Source organism: Hippoglossus hippoglossus, chromosome 9, assembly GCF_009819705.1.
Source record: "Hippoglossus hippoglossus isolate fHipHip1 chromosome 9, fHipHip1.pri, whole genome shotgun sequence".
Classification (NCBI taxonomy): Eukaryota; Metazoa; Chordata; class Actinopteri; order Pleuronectiformes; family Pleuronectidae; genus Hippoglossus; species Hippoglossus hippoglossus.
In genome coordinates this window covers 6,785,185-6,809,303 of record NC_047159.1, presented here as the reverse complement: position 1 = coordinate 6,809,303, position 24,119 = coordinate 6,785,185, and the positions used below count along the sequence as shown (strand labels likewise).

At 43.9% G+C, this 24,119-nt stretch overlaps 2 protein-coding genes across 4 annotated transcripts; one reads left to right on the top strand and one right to left on the bottom strand.

The window, feature by feature from the left end:
* Positions 1 to 2,370: 2,370 nt before the first annotated feature.
* lipg (lipase, endothelial) lies at positions 2,371 to 9,017 on the bottom strand. 2 transcript variants are annotated; one of them, XM_034596775.1, is made up of 10 exons: positions 7,860 to 9,010; positions 6,542 to 6,729; positions 6,114 to 6,293; positions 5,148 to 5,259; positions 4,835 to 5,053; positions 4,508 to 4,750; positions 4,161 to 4,281; positions 3,450 to 3,677; positions 3,233 to 3,337; positions 2,371 to 3,118 (listed from the first exon to the last, which is right to left on the bottom strand). In XM_034596775.1, the coding sequence occupies exons 1-10, from the start codon at positions 7,948 to 7,950 to the stop codon at positions 3,106 to 3,108; spliced, it is 1,500 nt and encodes a 499-aa protein (XP_034452666.1). In that variant the 5' UTR covers positions 7,951 to 9,010; the 3' UTR covers positions 2,371 to 3,105. The 2 variants fall into 2 exon arrangements, with proteins under 2 accessions (XP_034452666.1, XP_034452665.1); XM_034596774.1 differs by having other exon boundaries at positions 4,508 to 5,053; positions 7,860 to 9,017.
* Positions 9,018 to 11,982: 2,965 nt separating this feature from the next.
* Positions 11,983 to 22,340, top strand: LOC117768438 (E3 ubiquitin-protein ligase KCMF1-like). 2 transcript variants are annotated; one of them, XM_034596777.1, is made up of 7 exons: positions 11,983 to 12,160; positions 14,402 to 14,569; positions 16,653 to 16,792; positions 17,407 to 17,508; positions 19,097 to 19,277; positions 20,186 to 20,504; positions 20,710 to 22,340. In XM_034596777.1, exons 1-7 carry the CDS (start codon positions 12,145 to 12,147, stop codon positions 21,029 to 21,031), a joined length of 1,248 nt encoding a protein of 415 aa, XP_034452668.1. In that variant the 5' UTR covers positions 11,983 to 12,144; the 3' UTR covers positions 21,032 to 22,340. The 2 variants fall into 2 exon arrangements, with proteins under 2 accessions (XP_034452668.1, XP_034452669.1); XM_034596778.1 differs by lacking the exon at positions 11,983 to 12,160 and adding an exon at positions 12,473 to 12,760.
* The last annotated feature ends 1,779 nt before the right edge of the window (positions 22,341 to 24,119 follow it).

Genomic DNA, 24,119 nt, shown 5'->3' with positions numbered 1-24,119 from the left:
TGCCGCAAAGCACGTGATCTCTGATTGGTTGTTCATTTTGACCAGCTCATCCGTGGTAGGTCACTGTGGATTGTGTATGTTCCTGCTTAGAAAGAGTCGTGTTGTTACATGTGAGCTGCTCTCGGAGGTGTAATCCCCAGATATGTAACACAGAGCCGTGTACAGCGGCGTGAAATTATATAAGACAGGCAGATATTTGAAAATGATGTAGAACAGGAAACGCCAACAGTCGCATGCAGCTTGTGACTGGGGATCTATTTGTAGGATAGTGTCATGTTAAAATGTAAATGTTCAGATGTATGGGTGGAAATGTTTGAGGGTCAGCCCGACCAACAACAAACGCACTTTCCCACCTTGTGTTTTGATTTATGTTGTGTGCTGTTGTTCATATGTGGATCTTGAATTGTGTCTTTAAACAAAAGATTCACCGGGGCCTCGTTCAAAGAAGCACTTTCACTGAATTTTCTTTATAACTGTCGATTTAAACCCAGGACTCACTAAAATCTGGAAGGTCATTGGATGACCTGTGTCGGGTTTGACACAGCTGTTGATGTTTATTTGAAGTTAAATGTCAGGTTTTGTGCTCAGTTAAGATTTCTGGCTGTTGATTGTAGCTTAATGTTGACATGCAAACATTAAAAGTGTCGATAGTCTTCTAATAAAACTTGTGGCAAGAAATCTAATAAGGAAAATGATAAACTTTGTCCTCAATCATCATCCAATCATCTGAAGGACAGTATGAGACAGTAAGAGAAAACATGGGTCAAAGTTAACAACCAGGATTAAGTGGTGCCACATGTGAAAACGGCCATTTGCAACCATGGCAAAGTCCATATCTGCAAACAGACACCTGCCATAGACAATTATTTATTCTCCCATATTGAAACAAATAATGACAACTCAGAAAACTCCATCCACTCATGTACATCAACCTCAAGTCAAGAATTTCTTGTTAAACAACCTTCAAGAGTTTAAAAACACCAAACTCACACACGTCCAGTTATAGAATCTTAACTTGAAGAGCAGACGGTGACTAAAGAGGTGTTAGGTTTGTAAGAGGCAGATGGAATCCAGGAGATTAAGATACTTCATGACTATAAAGCTGAAATGAGTCACTAAATGAACACTGGGTGGTGTGTTGGTTAGTGTGGCGACCCGACGGCTCCGTGTTTTTAGGAACAGACAGACTTGCGGCCTCGCTGGATGGAGGTCGTCTGACTCGTGGAAAATTGGTCACTGCTGCAGCGAGATTCACACGAGGGCGAAACAGAGATGAGGAGAAATATAAGCAGAGAATAAACTGGAAATAAAAAGATGTTTAGAGAGATAAAAAAGTAGGAGGCATCACAGAGGATGACTCAACTACACAAGCAGTGAGAAGCGACGCTCAGACAATCACCTGATGTCAAGTGTACCGAGGTGTTTCCTCTCTTACTAATCTCCCTGGCATTTTAGTGACAACAAAGACATCGGTGTGTCGAGAAATATTTCAGATCCTGAGCAGGAAGGAGAAGCTGAGCAGGAGGTTGCCACTTCGCCGCTACATGCACCGACACATACTGTTGTGTCATGGCAGAGGAGAAATGCATGTGGCATTCCTGATTCATTACGAGTCACAATCCAAAATTTACGCTATGTTGAAAGATATGATTACTAGTGACCCCTCTAAGCATGTGTGGCAACAAATGGATGCAATTACAAATACAGCAAAGAATTCTGCTCTGTTCACCGTATTGCTCCACAGACCTTTGCCCAAAAGTGTTGTACAGTAACTTGTCCATTTAGTCACAAGTTCCCCAGTTTGGAGGGAGACAGAGATGTTTGGACTGAGGAAATGAGCTTCTGGTAAATCAGATGTGACGAGAAACAGAAATAACATTTTATTTCCAAACTGGCTCATGATTCAAACAGAATAGAGATCAAAAGCAAGGACTGGCTCCCCCAGTACACCTGTCTGATTCTCTGGTATCAGTTTCACTAAAGGCGTTGCCATCAACACTCAGATCGAAAATTGTAGTTGTGGCTTGATTCACAAATGACTGTCAAGGCCGCTTACAGGCTCATGAGTACGCTGTCAAAATCAAGAAGAAAGTATGTGGTCTCGTAGTGAAACCTGGTATCAGCCAGGGATGGCACCGTGGCACAGCACTGTTGCCCCACTGCAGAAAGGTTCTTGGTTTGAATCCTTGTTCGGCTACGACCCTTCTGTATGGAGTCTATCACTCTGCCCAAAGACATGCACATTGGGGTTAGGTTAATTAGAGAATCTAAATAAAGTCAATATAACTCTTAAAGTGGTACAGATAATGGATGGATAGGATCTTTCAACAGAGATGGGACAGTAACCAAAACAGAAGACACAGGCAACGGTTTCTACAAATAACAGGTGCATTTATTTTTTTCCAAAAAGTTATTTACATTATATACATAGACACAACCCCCCAAAAAATAAGCCACAAACAGTAACAGCAACATGACGCACAAAGCCTCCTCAGAAAGATTGTGTGCAACGAGATCCGGTATCTCCTTCAGTTATACAGTGTATCAGTAATCTCTCAGCAGAAAGGCACATATCTTGGGCACAACACACACACAATCACCCACATATTAAAAAAACACACTGACTCACACACAGACACGCACACAAATACTGCAACTGGGATGTGCTCTGATAAATAATGTTGGTCTTGCAGTGCTTCCATTCTATTCATAAATAGGAAATATTTAAAAAATGTACAGTACAGCGACTACAATTGCTGGTGTTTGTCCCCAGGCACAGATCTGTATTGTACTTTACTACAGTCCACACAAAAAGGACCTTTCTGCAACTCTCACAGGCAATTTGACATTTAGGACCGCCCCAGCTTCCCGCCTGCAAGGAGACGTCCCGCTGTCTCGTACGCTGGACAGAGCCCAGAGTCCACGTTTTCAGAAACTACTAGAAAACTTCCAGACGCTGAAACCTGAAGCTCCTCCCCACCGTGCGCTGATCAATCCTCCTCCAAACGTAAAAGTGCTCACATCAAGAGAAGGTAGTGCTCCTCGTTTGATCCGTGTTGGGTCCCCCGTGGTGACGGTGCATTGGTTGTTGGAAGTGCTGAGTTGTTACATGGGCAGCCTGTCGATCGAAAACAGTAGAATAATCAGAAACCATACTTCAGATTGCACAGGAACCAGATATTTAATGCATAATTATTTGCCGCGTTTCTAAAAATCGTATAATGTTTCGTACCTTTTTCTAGGTTTCACTTCCCAGCCATCACGACATTTCACAAACGTTATGGCCTCTCCCGGTGAAATTTCAGTTTTTGAAGGGTCTTGAGCACAGAAAGTAAATCTGAAACATAAAAAAAACAACAGCTTAATAATTGTTCAACCAGTGTAATAAAACTTTATTCTGCACAGTGAGCAGATATGTGGTCTTTACTCAGCTTCTCCATTTGACTTACTTCTTCTGCGTCTCTCCCGCTTTCACACGAATGCGCCGGACTTCCAGCACAGGTTTGGGGGGTTTGGCGTTCCAGGCCCAGAAGGACTTCTTCACGCTCTTCCACATGGAGCTCCAGGATTCATCGTCTCCTTCCCAGCTCAGACTGATCTTCAGCAGGTCACCAATCTCCTTCTCAGTAAACACCAGGAAGGTGTTGGTCAGGTTCAGACCGATGATGTTTTCATGGCTGAACAAAGATAAACCAGGTTAGGTCAGATGTGTTCTCAAGTGGATTTTTGTAATTCTGCATTTATTAGAGGATTAAAAGTCTAACTAAACTATTGAAAACCAGTAAGTCTCGCGTGACAATCTAAGCCCCTGGGATGCCTCTCTGCCGACATATGGTATTACTTTTTCCATCCAAGATTTCTGACAAAAGGCTTTAATTAACACTAGCATCTATGGAAACTTGACTGACTGAAGTTCCTCCCCCAGTCTGAGCTTGTACTGCGTCACAAATCTACGTCACTGGCATTTTGAAAAGGTCAGTCAGTACAAACATAGTTCAAGTTCAAATTCCAAATTTACAGTCACAAGCCTGAGTGCTTCCGCATACCACAGGCAGCAGAGCGACCAGATGGAGGTCAGTATCGACCCACTGCACAGTGGTTTTATGGATTGTCATGTTGTGGCGTTTGGTGACTCTGCAGGATTTAGATTTTGTACTTACACATCGACAGATATTTTCGTTGTATCGTTGTTGGCGCCGTATAACTTGACAAGGAAGGTGGGATCTGCGCTGTCGGAGTTTTTTCTGTTGAACACGTGCATCTTCATCTGGTAGTGGTAGCCTTGAAAGAAAAGAGAAAACAAGTTAATATTTAATCGACCGTGGAGTTGTGTGCAGTAGTAGTTTACACGGGAAACTGGAATCGTAAATGATGAAAGATATGAACTTTAACTGTAAACAACTCTACCATATCTCAGTATAGTTTCTTATCAGTAGTATTCTAGGAAATAAACATAGTAGTAAAAGATAAAGCAAAATTTACAGATCATATCTGGATTGTAACGTACCTCCGAAGGGAGTGTCGGCACGTGTCTTCAGGTACATTTTACTGTTGCGCCTCTTGCGCATCTTTCTGGTGTTGTAGCCGATGTTGTTGCATCGATTTTTACGGCAGCTGAGGCAGATGCCCTTCTTGAAGCGATCGGGGCCCGTGCACTGGTAGGCAAAGCTCATGTGGTCCTTGTTCATCAGGGAGTCCACAAACAAGTGCACAGCGCGCTCGTGCTCACACTTCATCACCTCCATGAAATCTGCAGAAAAAGAGGACGGCAGGTTAGCTGGGCTGCAGCTGCAAAATTGTAAAAATAGATATGTGTTTATTGTAAAGTACGTACTTCCTGCAACTGCCAGCACGTCACCCAGGGCACAGCCGGGCTGCACATCGCCGCCATTGGGGTAGATATCAATGTCCCCAATAGGCTGCTGGATGCCAATGCTCACACCCAAAGCCTCTCTGGTGTATGTGTGCAGAACATCCACAAAGTCGGCATCATCTGGGGAGAGACGGTTCTGTTCCTCCACACCCTCAAACATTGGTCCTGCTGGGTCTAGACCTATTAGAAATACAGAGAGACTTGGTGTCAGGAGACAGAGGCAGCACCATCTTTGAGTCGTGTTTATTCCAGATTCATGTTGCACTGAACTCACCAGTAATTCTGCCGATGGTCCCTCGTACATATGCTCCAGCGTAGCCGGCTACATGTGCGCCTAAACTGTAGCCAATCAGGTGCACATTTTGCAGAGGCAGCTGCTGCTCATCCTGTGAGAAAGAAAAATGACGACACTCATCATCAGCAGCTGCGGCCACGAACCCAAACTGGACAAATCCTGGATCTCAGCCAGTGATGGTCCATCGCGCCTGCAGCCGAGCCAAGCTCAGTTAACCCCGGACCACATCTACTGACAGTCCCCACCATGCAACAGTGCCTCCACCAGCTGTCTCAGTTTGTCTCCATGAAATACTCTTTGTCCATGTTTACAACTAAGTGGCACGATGCCTGAATCCTTCCTCACTTGGTCCAATTTTGTGACAGTCCTGAATGGGAATTGTTGTCTCTGCCTCTGAAGTGTTAAATAGACTGTAATCCTCATTAGATTCTCCGCTCAGCATTGATCTAATGGTATTTAAAGAAGCAACACACCAAAAGGTATGGAGCTAATGCCTTGGGGCGAAGTTTTGATTCAAGAAAACATCAAAATGGATAAATCAGCGAGCGATTACATTTCTTCAAACACGTTTTGGCACTTCTGTCAAGCTCACAGAAGACCTTGATCTCACTGCATGTAAAAAACAGAAGGGAGGCAGGTTTTGCGGATTTGCAGGTACTCAGCTGCTCAGCATTACTGACTCAACTTCCGAGTCTGCTCAGATCAGGCGCTACACTGTAAATCATTTGTATGACATCCCAGACATTAGCAGATCCATTTATATACACACACACTAAAGAGACCTTGCATTCATAAGATTAAGCTACATCAAGGTTAACCATTTCTGTGCCAGGACGGGTGCAGCCTAACCAAATTATGTATTTGCATGGTCTGATTATTTTCAGCAGAGCACTCAGGATTCATCAGGTGATAGCAAGTGTACGTGGTGTATAAAGGCCTACACACCTTTAGCCAGTTTATCATGGTGGCAATATCGAGGCCGACAGTGTTGGTGTGGTTGACTGCGTCGGGGTACAGCTGCTGAGCCATCACGATCCAATCGACGACCACCACATTGGCGCCGTTTTCCCGCAGCATCAACGCGGAGACCAGCTTGTGCATCCAGGTCTCGAACATCCCGCTCATCTGAGGGAGAGGAGAAGGGGGATAATGGGAGTCAGGCAAACTGCTTTAATGTGATGTCCTCTCCCTGACAGTTATTTCACGTTCACATGATGAATTTCAACAATCAAAGCCCTCTCCCCTCCGATCATTCAACACTCAAGCTACACTTCACTCTGTGAGGTGAGGCTGCGGTTTATCGTCTGTGACCCAGATGGAGGAGGAATCTGAAACTAGATATGATGATAGAAAATAATTTTTGGCTCATGTACCGTCCAGCCGTGGATGATGAAGATGGTTTTGGCTGTGGCATTGAAGCCACACTCCTCTAGGCCATCCGTCTTGCCAGTCTGCAGGTAGCAGCCCTCCTGCTCAAAATCCAAACTCTTCCTCAGGTTGTACTTGACGACGCCATCGATTGGCTTGTTGGTTGACAGTTCATCCAAGTCACTGTCTTGACCTGAGGGGAAATGACCAAGGACGTTAGATCAAACTGAGAAAATACACTGATTCAAAATCTGTTTTCTTCCATCTCTCCTGATCATTACAATTCCATTAAAACAAGAAAGAAAGAAAAAAGAACACACCGATCTCTCCACATTTCAAACACAATTCAGAAAACCATTCAGCCAATGATCCCTCACACTTGCAGGGGGAGACTGAAGCAGCCAATCACCTTGCTCTTGCAGCCAACATCTGCTACAATAAAGGGTGCAAGTTGTACCGGAGACGCAGGCGCAGAGCCCAAATGTCACCGCCACCCTTCTCTTCTTTTATTTCAAACTCCGTGACACAACTGAAGCCGGATCTCTGCAAGCTGGCGATGACTTACAACACAGTGAGCTCTCTGGTCTCAGGCTAAGACTGCACAATTGAAACTCGGCGTTTGAAAAGCAACATCAGGATGCTGGCAGTTTACCCACAGGGGCAAAAAATTAAAATAATAACATATGTAAACTCAACCCTCAGCTATTTTAAACTGTTGCTCTCTTTGGGATTCATTCTTGGTGAAGCAAATGAGCGATTTAAACCGCAGGGCAGAAACACCAGGTCTGGGTTTAAATGAAAATGATGAACTCAACACCCTCTGGTAATGGGCCACACCGACCAAAATGACTTCAGCTGGGCAGTAAAGACGGCGGTGAGCGGTCTGCGGTAAAACGCGGGTTCAGCAGAATATCTTTTCCGAATAGTTCACACACACAGAGGGAGACGTGGCGTTGTGCGTCCTGTACTTGGAGCATATTTGCTGCCGCTCTCCCAAAAAAGGACACGTCGCAGTCTTGTCTTTGAAATCCATCCCGGTTTTCTGTCTCTCTCTCTCTGCCCAGACACACTTGTTCCTACCATAGACTGCATAGGTTCCTACTCATTATTTAGCCCCATCGCCCCAAGACGCACACGAGCCCATTCAGCCGGGATGAGGGAGAATTCTAAGATCATGCTTCTTAAAATATTTTTTTCCCATTTACGCACACGTTTGATCCACTTTACGCGTGCCAGGTTCGGTTTTAAAGCTCCCCCTTTTGGTGCTGGGAAATGAATAAACGATAGTGATGAATGGAGAGTGGTGCACAAAGCCTTTCTTACCTTTGAGGGCGGCGTTTTCTCCAAGCGCAGGGGAGAAGAGCGCAGCGGCACACTGGAGGAAAATCCACAGTAAAAGGGTTTTATGATTCATCTCTCAGTCCCACGCGAGTGTTGGAAGGGGATCGGAAGCTCCCTGGGAAAATATAATGTGTCTTTGTGTTGCCGGGTATCTGGTGGCGCCGCGGTGGGCAAAGTGGATGAGATCAGATCCAGTGGCGACAAAGAGCGTGCAAGTGAGCCGGTGGTGCGTTACGGTGCGTTACGGTGCGCGCCTCTATGCATGCGTCGCTCCTCAGACGTGTAAACTTGCCGGGAGGGTGTCATTACAGTTTTAAATAGTTTCTCCTTTTCAGTCATCTGATCATCGGCTGATCTATCGCGCATCTCATTGGTCAAGCCCCCATTTGTTTACGTTGAAAGGCGTGGCGAAGCTGAATGAAGTCGTAGTAGGCTTCTCACGTTGCACGAGTTTTTTTTTTTTTTTTTCTGCGGGGCGTGTAAAGCTGACGCAAGCAGACTTAAAAAATGTATCCTGTAGCTTCGGTGTTGGTATGAAGGTCATTTAGCTTTGTTGCCTCGGTGCGTGCGAACAATGCGTAAAAATAACCATTTAACAGCCTGAGAGTCTCCGAGAGGCGCTGACAGGAGGATCTGTCTCCACTGGATTCACACAATATGATTCCTTAACCATAAAACAATAAAACATAATCTCCCTCTGCTCATTTCCATACGTGGGAAACCCTCCTCAGCACCCCTCAGCGCGTCTATGGGGATATTTAAAAGGCTCAGGGCCGTGTTGTGGGTGGTGGGGGTGAGGGGGGGAGGAATGGTGAGGCTCCCTCCCCCATGAAAGCATCGTGCCCTCTGCCTGGCGCACATCCAGCCATCAGTTTAGCTCACCGACCAGTTTCAATTGAAGAGGCGAAGAATGGGCGCACTCACGCAAGGGTCCCTGCCACAATAACACCACTGTGTGTGTGAACATGCATCAGGCCCCGCAGGAGGAAGTGTCACCTGCCGCCCCAGCAGCTCCTGGTCCTCTAACACAGCCTCCATAATGCATCTCTGCAAACACAGTCATGCTGCTGCTCGCAATGTACACAAGGTCAGTGGGTTTACCAGGTCACTGCAAGTGCTACAATCTATATCCTCAAACACAAACAAAGCCCCCCACCCCCTCAGGTTGCTGCACAATGGTGGCGCTTTAACAATCCATGTGTTTTCTGCTGAAATGTGCCATATATCACAAATACGTTTTCTTTATATGAATCATTTCTTGTTCTGTAACTTTTAAAACACTGCAGGCAGGTGGTTGCGTGATGGGAATATGAGTGATGCTGGCAGAGAACAGCAACATGCAGGCACAACAGTGTGACGCACTGCTTCACACACATGTACTAAATCAAGTTATACTGTCCAGTCCATATCCAGTCTTCTGGATGCTGCCAGATTCACCGTGACTTGCACGGACATAACCAGAAATAAATGACATCTTATCCCTTCTTTTTTTAATTGAGATTAAAAAAGTAGTCTTCAAAGGACGAGAGTGACGCTGTGCTCGATACAGGAGCAGCCAAAATATCATCTTATTTTTGGAGCTGGGTCAAGATCTCGTGTATAAATAAACATAATATACATAATGCTGCAACTGCAGAGGGCACTACAGTTCATCTGATGAGATGATACAGTTCAGCGAAATCCCTCCTGCTCACTCTAAAATAATTGATTTGTTCATTAACATCCGTCATGCGTGCAGGGTCGCTATCATTGCAACATGTCAGGATGTGTTGTGTCAGGATTATAAATCATGTGAAGACATTGATACCAGTCCTTGTGCGCACAGTCACTTGCAATTCATCTGGTGATTCATTTCCTGTGCAGGCTCACGAAGGACCAGCGCTTTTCAATGCAGACAATGTGTCTCTATAGGGTTCAAGAGGAAAAGTCACTGGCTGGTTCATCACAACCCTTCTGATATCTGTGCCCATTTGGAGACTTTCCTGTTGACTTACTGACAGAACATAGAGCAAAGGGCAGACAACGGACAAAGGTGCTCATGAGACAGAATAACCCAGATGTCATTGGTTGAATGCGATGGTCACGGCTGCAGAGTTTCTTGTAAAATATATAAACATTATAATTTGTAAAAATGGGTCCAGTCATACAGAACCCTACAGTTCTCTTGCAGCAGAAACAGAACCTTTACAGAACATACAATTGGCTGCGTTGCATGGAAAATATTTACAAGATCTAAATTTGCGAAAGTGATACAACCCTCCACTTTGTGGGTGAACATGAAGAATAATTCCTCGTACTTTAAATAGACCTCGATTCTGTTTTGGGACAAACACATGTTTAGCTTGTAAGACTTTTACTATTTACATCGCCTCCCTCCTTTGATTTTTGCGCTGTACTTATTTGAACCTCAGAGTGACAGAAAGTCTGCAGCTTGTCAAAAGAAGCACGAGGAATTCCCAGAATCAGTCTGTTGCACTCACCTGATGTTAGACACTGGATCTCATATTTAAGACAAAGTCGCTTCTTATGCCCATAAGAAGTGTTATTGTTATTCTTTCCATCCACAGTCCTCAGCCGGCTGCCCAGTCTGAGTGCCAGTTTGATTCTGCACTGTGCTGCGCTTTCCTGGTTTACAAGGTCTGCCTGGCAAGACCCAACAATGAGGTACAGTGCGATATTAAAATAATCATGCTGACCTACGCAGGCGGCTCTGTGTGGAGAGCAGAAAGAAGGTAACTCAAACATCTTCATCCAGTGAACCCTTGTTCTGACGCACTCACTTCTTCAGCACCACAGACTGCAGCCTCCAAAACTATTGAATCGAGACACGGTTACAACTACAACTCAGCAGAGCTCATACATCCACTAAGGCCCAACAGACAGGTAACACCAAACTGCACACACTCCTAGAGAGCAGTCGCCTAAAAATCCCTGTTTCCCCCCCACATCAAGACCCATGAATTATTCCCTGGAAAATCATTGAAAATGTCAAAAAACATCTCACAAGATAGAAGATTACTGGATCTGCGCCTTTTTGCGGATCCAGCCCAAGATTTACTGTGTTCTTTTCTTGGCCCACGTCCCACCCTTCCACAAAGTATCGTGGGAATCTACGTTTGGTAGGTTTTGTGTAATCCTGCTGACAAACAAACAAACAAACAAACAAACAAACAGGGGCGGAAATATAATCTCTTTACCTCAGGTTAAAAAAAATAAAGTTCATGGAGCATTTTAAACACAGTTTATGTTTGAAAACATGTAACAGACACAATCAGTGGCTGCAGGCGGGAAACCAACACAGCATGTTTTAACCTCGGGTCAAACCTGCTATGACTCAGTTTGATGCCACGCAGAATTTTTGTTTACCCAGCGACTGATTCATGGGGTCTTCCCTGACCCATAATGCATTCTTCCACCATGTCTCATGGTAATCCGCTTGTGCAGTTTTTACATAATTCTGCTCACAAACAAACAAACCAACCAACAACAACTACAAAAACGGACAGGGATGAAAACAATACCTTCTCGGCGAAGGAAACTCCTGTTTATTATCTTAGATCTTCTCTCATACTACAACTGCTGCTATCTTTAACTGTGAATGTACCTTACATTACTTCCCATGTAGTATTTTTTTACTCTCAATCCATTTTTGCAGTATTCCGGTTTGCACTACTATCATCCTATCCACCGTGTGCCTTATGACTGCATACTATGTCGTACTGTGTACTATGTTTGGAGTACTTGATATGTTGCATACTTATATGCTCTGTTTTTGCGTACTTATTTGTTCTTTCTAATATACGTTCTGTCTTGTGTGTTCCGTGTACTTATATATTTACACCGGGGATCAATCCTGTCTACGTCCTGTTCATGTGGCAGAATTGACAATAAACTTGACTTTATAAAGATGTGATGCACTGCAGGTGTGTTGCTATTAGACTGTGTCACTATATCTGGGTGTGTATCTACAGTCATGGAGCTCCATGAGGGGCCTGATGGGTTCTACTCACCCAGGCCCCTCAGTTCCCCTTCATCCACCATCCAACACCCCAACCGTGAGACAGCAGCGCCACCGTGCGGCCCGAGCAGCACCACGCCGGACAGTGACACAGCAGGAGGCGGAGGGGGGCAGCGAGCCAGACCGGATCCTTCATGAGGGAAGAGGCCAGGGAGAGCCAGGCAGCCCCGGCTTCTCTTCTCTTCACCGACACTATTCTTCACCGCGAGCCCCGGAGCCCGAGCAGGGGGCTGCGCTACCGCCCGGAGGATGTCCCGACATGAGGGTAAGAGCTCGCCCGAGCACCGGGCCCGAGCCGGGCAGGGTTTATCCGTTTAGAAATAAAAAGCAAGAAGCGAAGACAGAGCAGCGGCGGCGGCTAACGTGAGCTAGCCGACAATTTCTTGTTTTGCAGCCGTTGCTAACGTCGGCGTTAGCATGGCGTTAGCAGCGGGGGTTCGTGTCGCGGGGGGGACGACACACAAACGTGTGTCTGACAACCGCGCACAGTGCAGTCGACGTGTGTGTTTTATTAAATACACAACCAGCACAACAGGGGCTAGTGAACGCCAGCTACGCGCTGCTAGCTAGCGGGCTAGCTGGGTGGTGGGCAATGTAGGTTAACGTGAAGGGGGGAGTGCCGAGAACAGACGCGAGCAGCGGGTTTCCAGGTGGCGTCGCGGCATCGAACCTTGTCACATCGTCTATTTAAGCTAGTTGTAGCCTCCTTCCTGGTTATCGTTGGCCTGTGGATGGCCAGTTTTGCCGAGCTAACGTTTAGCAAACCCACATTTCACCTCGTCCTTGTGGCCAACCTTGCTGGACTGGAAGTTGCGATGTCGGTGTCAAAGCAGACGTCGGTGAACATTTGGCAAAGTGGAGTTAGGTAAAGTCCACCGCAGCTGATTAGCCTGTGAGCTAGCAGCCGAGCTAACGACAGCTGGGTGTATTTGTTTGCGTGTTTCAGCAGCGAAGGTGAGTCAGGCCCGGGCGGCCTCTGTGTGTGTTGTTGTCAACTTTAGTGCCAGTGAGGATCCAGTTATTTATCATTAGTGATCCAGTTATTTATCATTAAGGATCCAGTTATTTATCAGTTAGGATCCAGTTATTTATCAGTTAGGATCCAGTTAATCATCTGTAAGGATCCAGTGAAGTACCAATTATTTATCTGTGAGGATCCAGCAGGATCCAGTTATTTATCTGTGGTGATCCAGTTATTCATCTGTGGTGATCCAGTTATTCATCTGTGGTGATCCAGTTATTCATCTGTCAGTATCCAGTGTGAGGATCCAGTTATTCATCTGTCAGGATCCAGTGATTCATCTGTCAGGATCCAGTGTGAGGATCCACATCAAGTGGTTTCTGCAGCATCGCGTTGTCAGCGGCTTCTCAGCTGGATCCGGTTCACTCTGAGTTTTCACAGCTTCCTAGCTATGAATGGAAATATGAGGGAGTTTAGACAGCTTGGTGTCATACATTACACTGAGGCTGTCCTAGTCAATCTCAGAACATGCAGGCACTGGAAGACAGAGGGTCCCGTTTACCTCATGGGACACATAAGGTGAAACCTGTCGTACATGGTGTTCACATGTATTTAGTGATGATGATGTGGACGATCTGGGTGTTATGAGTGTGGTTAAAAGGTTAAATTAAACAGGCACTGGTCTATACGTCTAGTGGTTAGTCCTGAGTTAAGACAAATAAACATTTTTAGGACATAGCCTTCTTATTGTGTTACAATTGAACAACAGATTTTCGATTTGCATCACCCATGTTCCAACAAATGCACTCTAAACACTAGAGAGTATATTGCTCTCCTATACGCTACCTACGGCACTGCAGGTAGAGTTAAATCCCCGTCTGTAGTAGCCTCAGTCAAAGCTCAACATTTCTGTACACGGATGTCTTATTTATACCTGAGGGTCTTTGGGAGATTGCTTTGGATTTGGCAGGTGTTCGTTTCAGCCAATAGTGATCTGGTTTGTTCCAGCACCGAAATGGGAAGCAACAAACTCAACATAGACAAATGCAAAGGATTTGAATGATTTGTTTGGCCTTTGGCTGGAAATCTAACCTGATCCTTTATTTCTTACAATTAAAACTCCCCTTTTCACCACTGTTAGTCTTTATAGTTGTTGCATCTTTATAATTCTTCAATAGGTATGTTTTGAAAAATAACATGTTGTATTAAGTAGAAACTTGAACCTCATTTTCATTGAAATTCATTGACTTAGTATAAGAATACATTTCTCAGTTAATATTTGTCTGAACTTTTTAAGAGAACCTTCATCGGGACTTCGAACATAATGCTTATGAACACATGAGACATAATAAATGGTTGCAGTGATTTGTTTATATCATCTACATGTATAGAAAATCTACAACCTATGAAACTATATTTTAGAATCACTTAATAACTTGTTAAATATGCTGGGCTTTATCAACCCTAAGTTAAAATATATATCTTTAACATCTAACTCCTGTTTTCTGCTTTCCCCCTTGTCCCTTCTTCTCTTTGGCCCCTCAGGTGTGAGCTGTGATGCATGTTTAAAAGGCAACTTCAGAGGTCGACGATACAAATGTTTAATTTGCTACGACTATGATCTGTGCGCATCATGCTACGAGAGCGGTGCGACGACAACCAGACACACCACAGAGCATCCCATGCAGTGTATATTAACCAGAGTTGACTTTGGTGAGTACACTTGATATTCACCTCAGGCTAATTATCGGCACAGTGCCTATGTGTCCATATGGGATGTCTGTTATCCAATGTAGATATATTTTATGTTGTGATCGATAAAGTTGGTTTGTGCCTATCCGGCTACAGACAGATGTTGATAACCAATTGACAACCTGGCAAGTAAATACAGATGTTGAGCACAATGTAGGAACATTTGCTGCATCTCTACAGTTCAGCTCTACAATTAACTACAAACCAAACACCCAGTATCTATAAACTGATTCTCAGAGTCACTTGTGAGTCAAATATAATCAACACTGAACTATTAGAAAATGCTTCCCTTCATCTTAAGACAGTGGGCTGTTCATTCGAGTAGTGCAACGGGCAGTAGACCAGTGTAAAGACTGTTGTGGCAGAATGATGATAACTAAGGGACCTAGACTGGCACTCGGTAGAGCGCATACCTCTGCCATGGCTGAACAATCCTTACCATGATTGTCTCGGTCTTATAGCAAAAATTTAAAAGAAAAAATGAAATGTTCTGGTAACGTAAATTAGTTAATTGTCTACATAAACAAAGTTAAAGAAAGATCAATATCTGCACCTACATTTAATGGGTTCTTCTCAGACCCAGGCCTCATCCCTCCACCAAGTTTTGTGGAACTTGGTTTTGTAGTTTTTGCATAATCCTGTTAACAATTACACACAAACAAACCAACAGACCCAGGTTTAAACAAAACCTCCTTGGCACTTTAAAAATTGTTTTTTTTTTTTTTCAAATTTGGTTCTTTTATAATACTTTTCAATAATATGTAAACAAGTCATGTTGATTCTTGTCATTTCATAATTATGGTAAACGCCTAATGCTTTGGAGGACTCAGTGGCTTTAATAAATCAGTTCCAGTTGAGGTTATCTTCTGTTGGCACCTGCGTGTGTTTTCTGACAGGACGTTTGCCGACAGGACGTTTGCCTTCAACTGGCTGAGCAGTGATTGATTTGAACTTGACAGCCTGAGGAGTATTTGGGATTGTGCCTCTGGGTTTGTTTTATCGCTCCATGAATGTAGTGTCGGGGATGAGTTCACTTGCTATTAATATTTAATCTGTATGGAGTGGTATTATCTCAGATCATTTTGATTGTGTACAAATAGTCTTGCTTTTGAATGATTGTGTTTTTATGCCTTGGTACTGTGTGATATTTCGCTGTTTAACCTTTCACACATTGGACATGCCGTTTTCCAGTGTGTTAGGAAAAAAAAAACGTTACTAAAAACACAACAGACGGTGCAAACTCACAAGGAAAGTCCTTGTTTTCGCAGTTGTGGTTTTATGTATTTTTCAGTTCGCAGATCCCAGTATTTACACACACACCTCGGTTTGATGTTGGAACTGAAAAAATTCTATTGTTTTGATGTTGAGATAAACTGCCACGAGAATCCTATGTGAAGCTAACCTGAATTGAACCAGTGAAAATGTATTCTCCTTCAAATGGGCTTTAACACAACAATGTTAATGTTGAATAAGCCAGACATTCTTCTGAGTATTTCCAGTTGATGACGTTTCTAACACGCAATGGATGCAAAACTGCTAAAAACAAAAAGCATACAAATATCTCAGGATGAAAAAGAGGAAGCAAACACATAGAAGGCGCCAAAGAAGATGTAAACCTGGAAAGACAACGAGATTCAAGAGATTTTGGTGACAAGAACTTATACCGGTGTTGGTGTGCTGTAAACAAAAAGATGCGATTTTCCACAGCTGAATTTATACATTATGTCCTGCTTCCTGCAGAGTCTACCCAGGCGCCACCCCATCCTGAATCCCTCAGAAATGCTCCTGTGGTTGTGAACACTTCTCACCCGGATAATCTCCTGCTGCCTTGTTCAAATGTGAAAGGCAAACTCCAGAGAGTGTCCAGACCCAATTGTCTGGACATTATCCGAAGCTCATGTCTGAAAGCACCCATGATTCTGTGGCAGCTTTGATAACCTTTGATTGTATGTCGGAGAATCATTTTAAATCCCTGCACCTGTAATTGTCATGCAGATGACACTTGCTGTTGTATTTAGACTAAATGCCCCTCGATTCTCCTCAGACTTGTACTACGGAGGGGAAGCGTTTTCAGTGGAGCAGCCCCAGGCCTTCACATGTCCCTACTGCGGCAGAATGGGCTACACGGAGATCTCCCTGCAGGAGCACGTGGCTGCAGAGCACACAGAGACCTCCACAGAAGTGGTAAGTTGATGCTGGAGCCGCACACACAGCCTCCGATGAAGCCTCCACACCTGGAAACATTTACATTTGTGTTTGGGCTCTCCTCGCATGCCTCCGATTTTAAAAAAAGAAAGAAAAAAAAAAAGAAAATGCTGTTCAGTGAAATGATTTAATATCCACTTCTGTGGTCCTTAAGTCGTCAGTAATAACTCATGTTAAATAACCTGAAGCTATGTAGTAAAGGTGTTTTCAGTGAGTCATAATTCATGAGTAAAAGACAAGTCCATTAATGTCTGAGGATGAATAACCACTCGTCTCCTACTGCAGCAGAAAAGTCCTACTTTCAGCCTTTTAAATGAAAACTCACATGATGTTTTTTTTTGCAGCTCATATCTTCTATCTTATTCATAAACTGTCAAACACATCAAATCAATCAGTCGGAGCTTAGACACACTCGTCACAGAACCGCAGCTTTTCATGTTTAACCACAGAATTTGTTTTGCAGAAATGCACCCACATGAGTGTTTGCTCCAAACGACGCAGCACCAACTGGCCAATGTTGAATGTGCAGTGGAGTGTGTTGATAATGACTTGTATGCTTGCACGCTCTCTCTCCCTCACTTCCTGTCCTCTAGATCTGCCCCATATGTGCAGCGCTGCCAGGTGGCGACCCGAATCATGTGACGGATGACTTTGCTGCTCATCTCACACTTGAACACAGAGCACCCAGAGACTTGATATCCTTTTTAAAGCAGTAGTCCCACTACCGCAGATACCATCATAACCTGGTTGGAAATAATTAACCTGAATTTGTGTTTCAGTCTGTTGCACAAAGAGAAACAAATATTTCAAAGTTTCTTTGTGGAAACTATTCTGATAATTGCGATTATGCTACATGAAAGAACCGACGCTGTTTGAGTTATTCATGTTGCTTTGTCAGTTTATAGATTAGCACACTATGGGGGCAGCTGTTCACTGCAACTGACATTTGTTGACATTTTGCTAATAACATTAAAGCGCCCTGTGTTCATTCCCCAAATGACCACGGTGGGCGAACATAAATGAGGGAAAATATCAAGATATGTGCCGTAACGATTTCTTGGCTGTTCTGGTGCTTTGTATTAATATGTGACTCAAGCTACTGTGACATAATCAAGTAAGTGGGCTTCAGTCAGATTGATGGGTTAGTTACGCGCTGTTTGTCGCTGGTTTGGTGCAAAGTGGAGGCCAAGTGCACTCAGCTTCAGGTTTTCCTTCAAACCTGCTTGTGTTGTTCTTTGTTCTCTCGTCGTTTGGAAGTGGGTCTCCCGAAAAAAGCCATGAGAAGTAGTGGTAAATGAAATCAAAGATTAAATGTGATGTTCAGTGTTTCTAAACATCAGTTGAATGTTGTGTTTTCAAACGTTTCAAGTGTTCCGATTTTGAATGTAGGAAGATAATGTTTTGAACATTTTTATAGGTTTGTTTTTTGGTATTGACGGATACCATAGAGTGTAAATGTCAGGAAAAAATCTGAATTGTTGTGTTTGCATTGTTTTTCCTCTCCTGCCACCTGGCCTTCTAATATCACTGCAGCGAGGTGACGCACACTTCTTCCAAATGCAGAAGGCACTAACAGTTGGGGGCTCAAAAAGTAGTTATGTGCCAAGGAAAGTGAAGGCGGCAAACAATGTAAACAGTGAAGACAAAAACACAAGATTGGGTTTATTATAGCGATCACACATTCGCATGTGATTCAGCAGAGTTTATGCAGGTATTTACCTAAATGTATGTTAGTGAGCTTCCGCCTACAGATTTCTTGAAAAAGAGAGAGAAAAACTTCTCAAGAGGGGTTCGCTAATGTAGTGAGGCTTACATTTAGTTATTTATTTAACTGTATCAAGGGTTAAAATGACGTTACATGGTTTTGTCTGTTGGGAACCAGCTGAAATACTCTGGACGAGGACTGCCGATCTATTGATGTACTCATATACTGGATATTTAAAAACATGTGGTGGAGAAGAAAAATATGCAAACATATATTTAAATTGTTAAATAGCTATGAGTTCATGGTGACATGAGAGCATCATGCAAATGTGTTAGAAGCTGCTTCTGAAGTCCTGAGTGAATTCAGTGATTTGTCATTTTGTTGACTTTTTGATCTCAAACAAATTTAGGGTATGAGCAAAAATTCACAATATATCTGTTGCTGCTGTGGTGGTGTTTCACTGCTTTCACTGTTTCTTTGGACAAAGCGTTATTTAAGAAATGATGTAAACAATTGAAATTGTGATTAGTATGTTAGTAGCTTGATGTTCCTGATATGTTCCTTAATGGCTGCTTCACGATGAATCCAGTGGCGTGCGGCATGTGAGGAGGATGTTTCACCCAGGGCGTGGGCTGGGGGGTCCACGAGCCCGCAGGTCTAACATGCACTTCACCAGCAGCACCACAGGGGGGCTCTCCACTAGTCAGAGCTCCTCACAGAGCTCCAACTACAGCAGAGAGGCCATGGACCCCATAGCAGGTCAGTCACACAGCACTCACACACAGTCAGAGGAAAAGACACGGTTACATGGTGAACTCATGCTGACATGTGTAGTACACAGTCCCCCTGGGGCAGAACAATAAGCTGTGAAGCCTGATGTAGGTCAGGCAAAAAACCTGAATCCTTCTTGTGTCGGCACAGACAGATTTTGTCACCAGCACAGTATCAAATCGTTCAAGATACACTCACAATTTCAGAGGTGTGTAGTTGAGATAGAAGTTCGAAGATGGGTGTAGGCATTTCTCCAACGCATGACGTCACCACATTCAAAGTGAATGAGCAGCGTTTCTGTGAGAATCAGACACGTGGACACATTTAGTATTTTTCTAACACCTTTCAGTGTGAACTTTAACATGCTGAGGATGATACAGTAATATGTGGGCAGACTTGTTGATGTGGCACTTTCTTGTTTATACTGTTCCCAATTTCAATCCGCTTCAGTGCCAGGCATTCACCATGTCAGCTCCAGCTGTGCTGTAATGAGGGTCCTCGTTCAGTCCGCCTCACAAACAGGGCTCAACCTCCTCCTGAACGACCTGTGATACCTGCAGGGGCTGTGGATTCAGCTGATCTGACCAGTTTTAGACTGAAAACCTCACTGATCTTATCATTCTGTACATACTGCACACACTGTACTGTACATACTGTCTCTTGTGCCATACTGTTATTAAAGATCAGACAATATCGGCGGCTCCTCTAGACCATTGCTCGGGTTACAGTTCTGTGACTCGGGAATTGCAGGTTTTTAGGGAACAACAATGTGAAAAATTTTACGCATTAACTTCATATTATTTGATTGAAATTGGGTTTTCTTCAGAGCCGTCTGGTTAACTGGGCGACCTACTTTATGATCATATCTGACATCTCCTCTCATCCTGTTCCTCCAGAGCTTCTGTCCCAGTTGTCAGGGGTGCGGCGTTCGGCGGGCGGCCAGCTGAGCTCGGGCCCCTCAGCCTCACAGCTCCAACAGCTTCAGATGCAACTCCAGTTGGAGCGCCAGCAGGCCCAGGCAGCGCGTCAGCAGCTGGAGACGGCCCGGAACGCCACCAGGGGCGGAGGCAGAGCCAATGCAATCCTCAATACTAATTCAGCCGCCACGAACCCCAACTCAAGCGCCAACCACAACACCAACCCCAGTCCCAACCCGGGTCTGCCTGAGTCGAACGCACAGCATACTGCACATAGCTCCCAGTTTCTACTCAGCAGGTGAGGCTATCGCTTTTATTTTCTGCATCTACTTTAAATGTCTTGTTCTTCATTTTAAATTCCTGCTCCTCGCAAATGTGTCTGTTTTTTTTTTTATTTAGATGTTTGACCTATACTAAATTAAAACTGTTCTTTTAAATCTCCACTGTCATGATCATTTACCTGCTTCCTCTCAGTTTTAACACGTTGAATCTTTCTCCCCCAGGCTGAGCGAACCACGGCTGTCTGAGGCCGAGCGGCAGGCGTGCGAGGCCCAGTGGGCCGACAGGAGCCTGTTTGTGGCGGAGCTGCTGCTGTCCACGCTGCTGCCTGACGAGGACGGGTCGGCCTCCGAGGACGAGGACAACTGTCACGGCACGTTGCGGAATTTCGCTGACTTCGAGGCCATGGGCTGTGTTGAGGTCATGACCTTGGACGTGGCACTGGAGAACCTCAACCTTAAGGAGTCAACCCCAACTACCAAGACAACGAAAACGACGCCTAAAACAGCCCCAACGAAGAAAGAGCCGCCCGCCCCGCCCCTTTGATGACATGGCCACTCCCTCCCCTCAAACCACCATTGAAACTGGCTGACTGCGGAGTCGGTCCAACTGCCAATGGATGACAAAAAAAGACTGCAGTTTTTTTTTTGGGCTTTGTTTTATTATTTTTTTTTCTCAGTGATTGTCATTTCAGCTCTGTCGCTCCCCACTCGACCCCCATGTTTATTAAGTTGTGTACGTTGAATAAAAGTAGTGAGACGAGAGAATGTGAAAGCAAGCAAGCGTGGTGGGTGCGTGAGAGAAAGGAAAAATAACTATATAAATATATTATAGAAAAATCTATATGAAAGTTGATAATCAATTCCACATAACCCGTGTTTCCTCTAGCAGATGAGCAAAACGTAGTTAGCCGTTTTAAGAGACAAACACGTCACACACACTCACCCAGGGAGAGAAGGCAGACTGAAACCTCTCCGGTAAAAAAATGCTGCTGTGTATTTATAGTTATGAATTAAAGAAGTGCTTGGATGGATTACCACAACTTAAGCATGAGCTTAAATCACCATGTGCCCGTTTTTAACTGCACAGTCACCAGACGGGGAGGTCGTTCTCTTTCGTTCAGACACCCGAGTAACTGTAAATTAACGGTGCTGAGTGCCGCATCACTGGCACTTCTGCACCAACACACACACACACACACCCACACAAACAGACTGAGGACCGCATTCTGGTTGCATTCATGTCCAGTCGCAACCCCTCCCCCTTATGTGACATCACTTGTTTTGGGTCATGTGACCTTGCTTTATATCGACTGTGGGCACTTTGGTTTTGAATCGCATATCCAGTGTCCACCTGTGTACACTACAGATGCTCTACGTAAAGGCAACACACAACTCGGAGGCAGACGGAGATGAAACGATGTCTTCAGCGAGACCATTTTCAGTCCTTTTCTAACTTGGAACAAACACAGACACCCTGGTCTTCGTACGGTTGTTTTTTTTTGTTTTGTTTCCTCCCCCCACTCTGTCTCTCTCACTCTCTCTCTCTCTCTCTCTTTGACGGAAGACCAGATGCTACTTTCTCAAGCTTCCCGTGATCTGAAATTAATCTTCTCTCCATTACTCTTGAATGCAAAGATTACTCATAATGTGACTTGAAGGAGAGAATCCTGTATTTCTCTTTCCATTCATTTCTCAGTCAAAAAAAAATAAAAAAAAGATCTTTGTATGCCTCCACTGCTACCTGAAGAAATGCAATGTATGTATTTGGCTGAGCGAACAGGCCAAATGACAGGGTAAACCTTTCAGTTTGGAGGACAATAAAAATGTTTTGGATGGAAATGAACTAACCCAAATCCTGCTCTCCGGTTTGTGTTCTTACTTTTTGTTATTTTTCCTCTCTCTCCGTTGCTACCCTACTAGCGAGCATGTATGGCATCTGGTTAAAGAAAATAAATGCTGATCTTACAGGTCAACGTCAATCTCAGTTAGTCTTGTCAGCTCCTCACGCATGTCGGTGTAGCAGAAGGAGAACTTGTTACGCAGATGACACCCAACTGTACTGAAGCCTGAAGAATATAACCACTTAGTTCACGTCCTAAAGATGTCAAATGTTCTGTGTATAGTTGATGCCCACTCAAAGGTGTAAGAAGATTCATAGTGAATCTATGTACAGCCCTTTTCAATCACACATTAATCACACCACACAGCCGTCGGGCAGTCTTGCTCAGTGACACTTGGGACACCGAATGGTTCGGACTTTTTTTACATGAAAAAATAAGCCAAATAATTGTAAATGATGTACAGTCAAGTAATCGACTCATTGTTTCATCCCGACATGCTCACACTGTACTTACCTCAATCTTAAAGAGAAGCTGAAGTCACAACAAAGTGGTGGGCGAAGTGGACATCAGGCCTCTTCCATGATCAGACTTTTCTTTATGTGCAGGAGCTACACACGCTCACAGCTGGAGGACTTTCATAAGAATAACACCAGGAGCACAAATGAAGAATCCAAGATCAACAGACGCTTTTCACAAAGGGTCTCTCCTGAAACTCTGCAGCAACCATCATGAAAAGGAAACCGTTTATCCCATGAGTGTAAATGGTGTCACTTGTTACATGTCAGCATCAAACCAACATCTCAGCCTTGTTGTACAGACTCTTTATGTTCAACTCGGTTAAACACGGCCTCAGCTCTGGGAACTTAAAGTTCAATCTGCGCCAAGTCACTGAATTACTATCTCGGCTGAAACCCCTAAATAACGGCGGCCTGAAAAGATCTGACAGATTCTTTCAGTCTTTAAAGAGCTCGGTTGCCGTGGGAAACCAAATACATGCAAAGTGGGAGGAAACAGGCAAAGACACGACCACGACACTCAGTTAAGAGTTTACATCACCAAACATAACTATATATTTCAGTAATGAGGCTGGTAGTATGATAGCAAACTAAAAACAGATAATTCTTATATATTAAATTCTTATTGAAATAAGTCTATAGAGCCATGGAGGAGTATTTAACAGTTTAATGAAGAAAAGGATTGGAAATAAAAAAACAGAAGTAAAGCCTGGTTGATAAAGGATTTTTGAGGCGAATACTAAGTTTGACATCAGGATTTAAAAAAATCTGTAATTACATATCATCTTTACACGACCTAGAACATAAACATTTGATTATTTTAAAGATTTAAAATAAAAACAATGGAGAGGGTTCTACCCTCTGTTGAACAACACAACACACATCAGAGTGGTGACACTGTTTCAGATCGAAACGGCACTTTATTGCTTTTGTCAGCTTGTTGTCACGCTCTGATGTTACGTAACGTTTGTCAACTTTATTAAATTCAGTAGCCGAGTGTCTTTGACCTTTGAACCCCTGCCATTTATGTAATACAAGTTTAAAGTTGTATAAAGCAATTGTCTTTATATTGATATGAACCTACTCAAACCACAGCTGAGAATTGGTACTTCAATCTCATATCCAGTATTTAATTTAAATTTACCAAAAACACACTCAACAGTCTTAATACTTTATTTCTGGATTCTTTACCTGTTCCCAACACTGTAGAACTGGACACTTCTTGAACATATGGAGAAAACACAGAACCAAGTGGAGTGGAAGAAAAAAGTTCAAT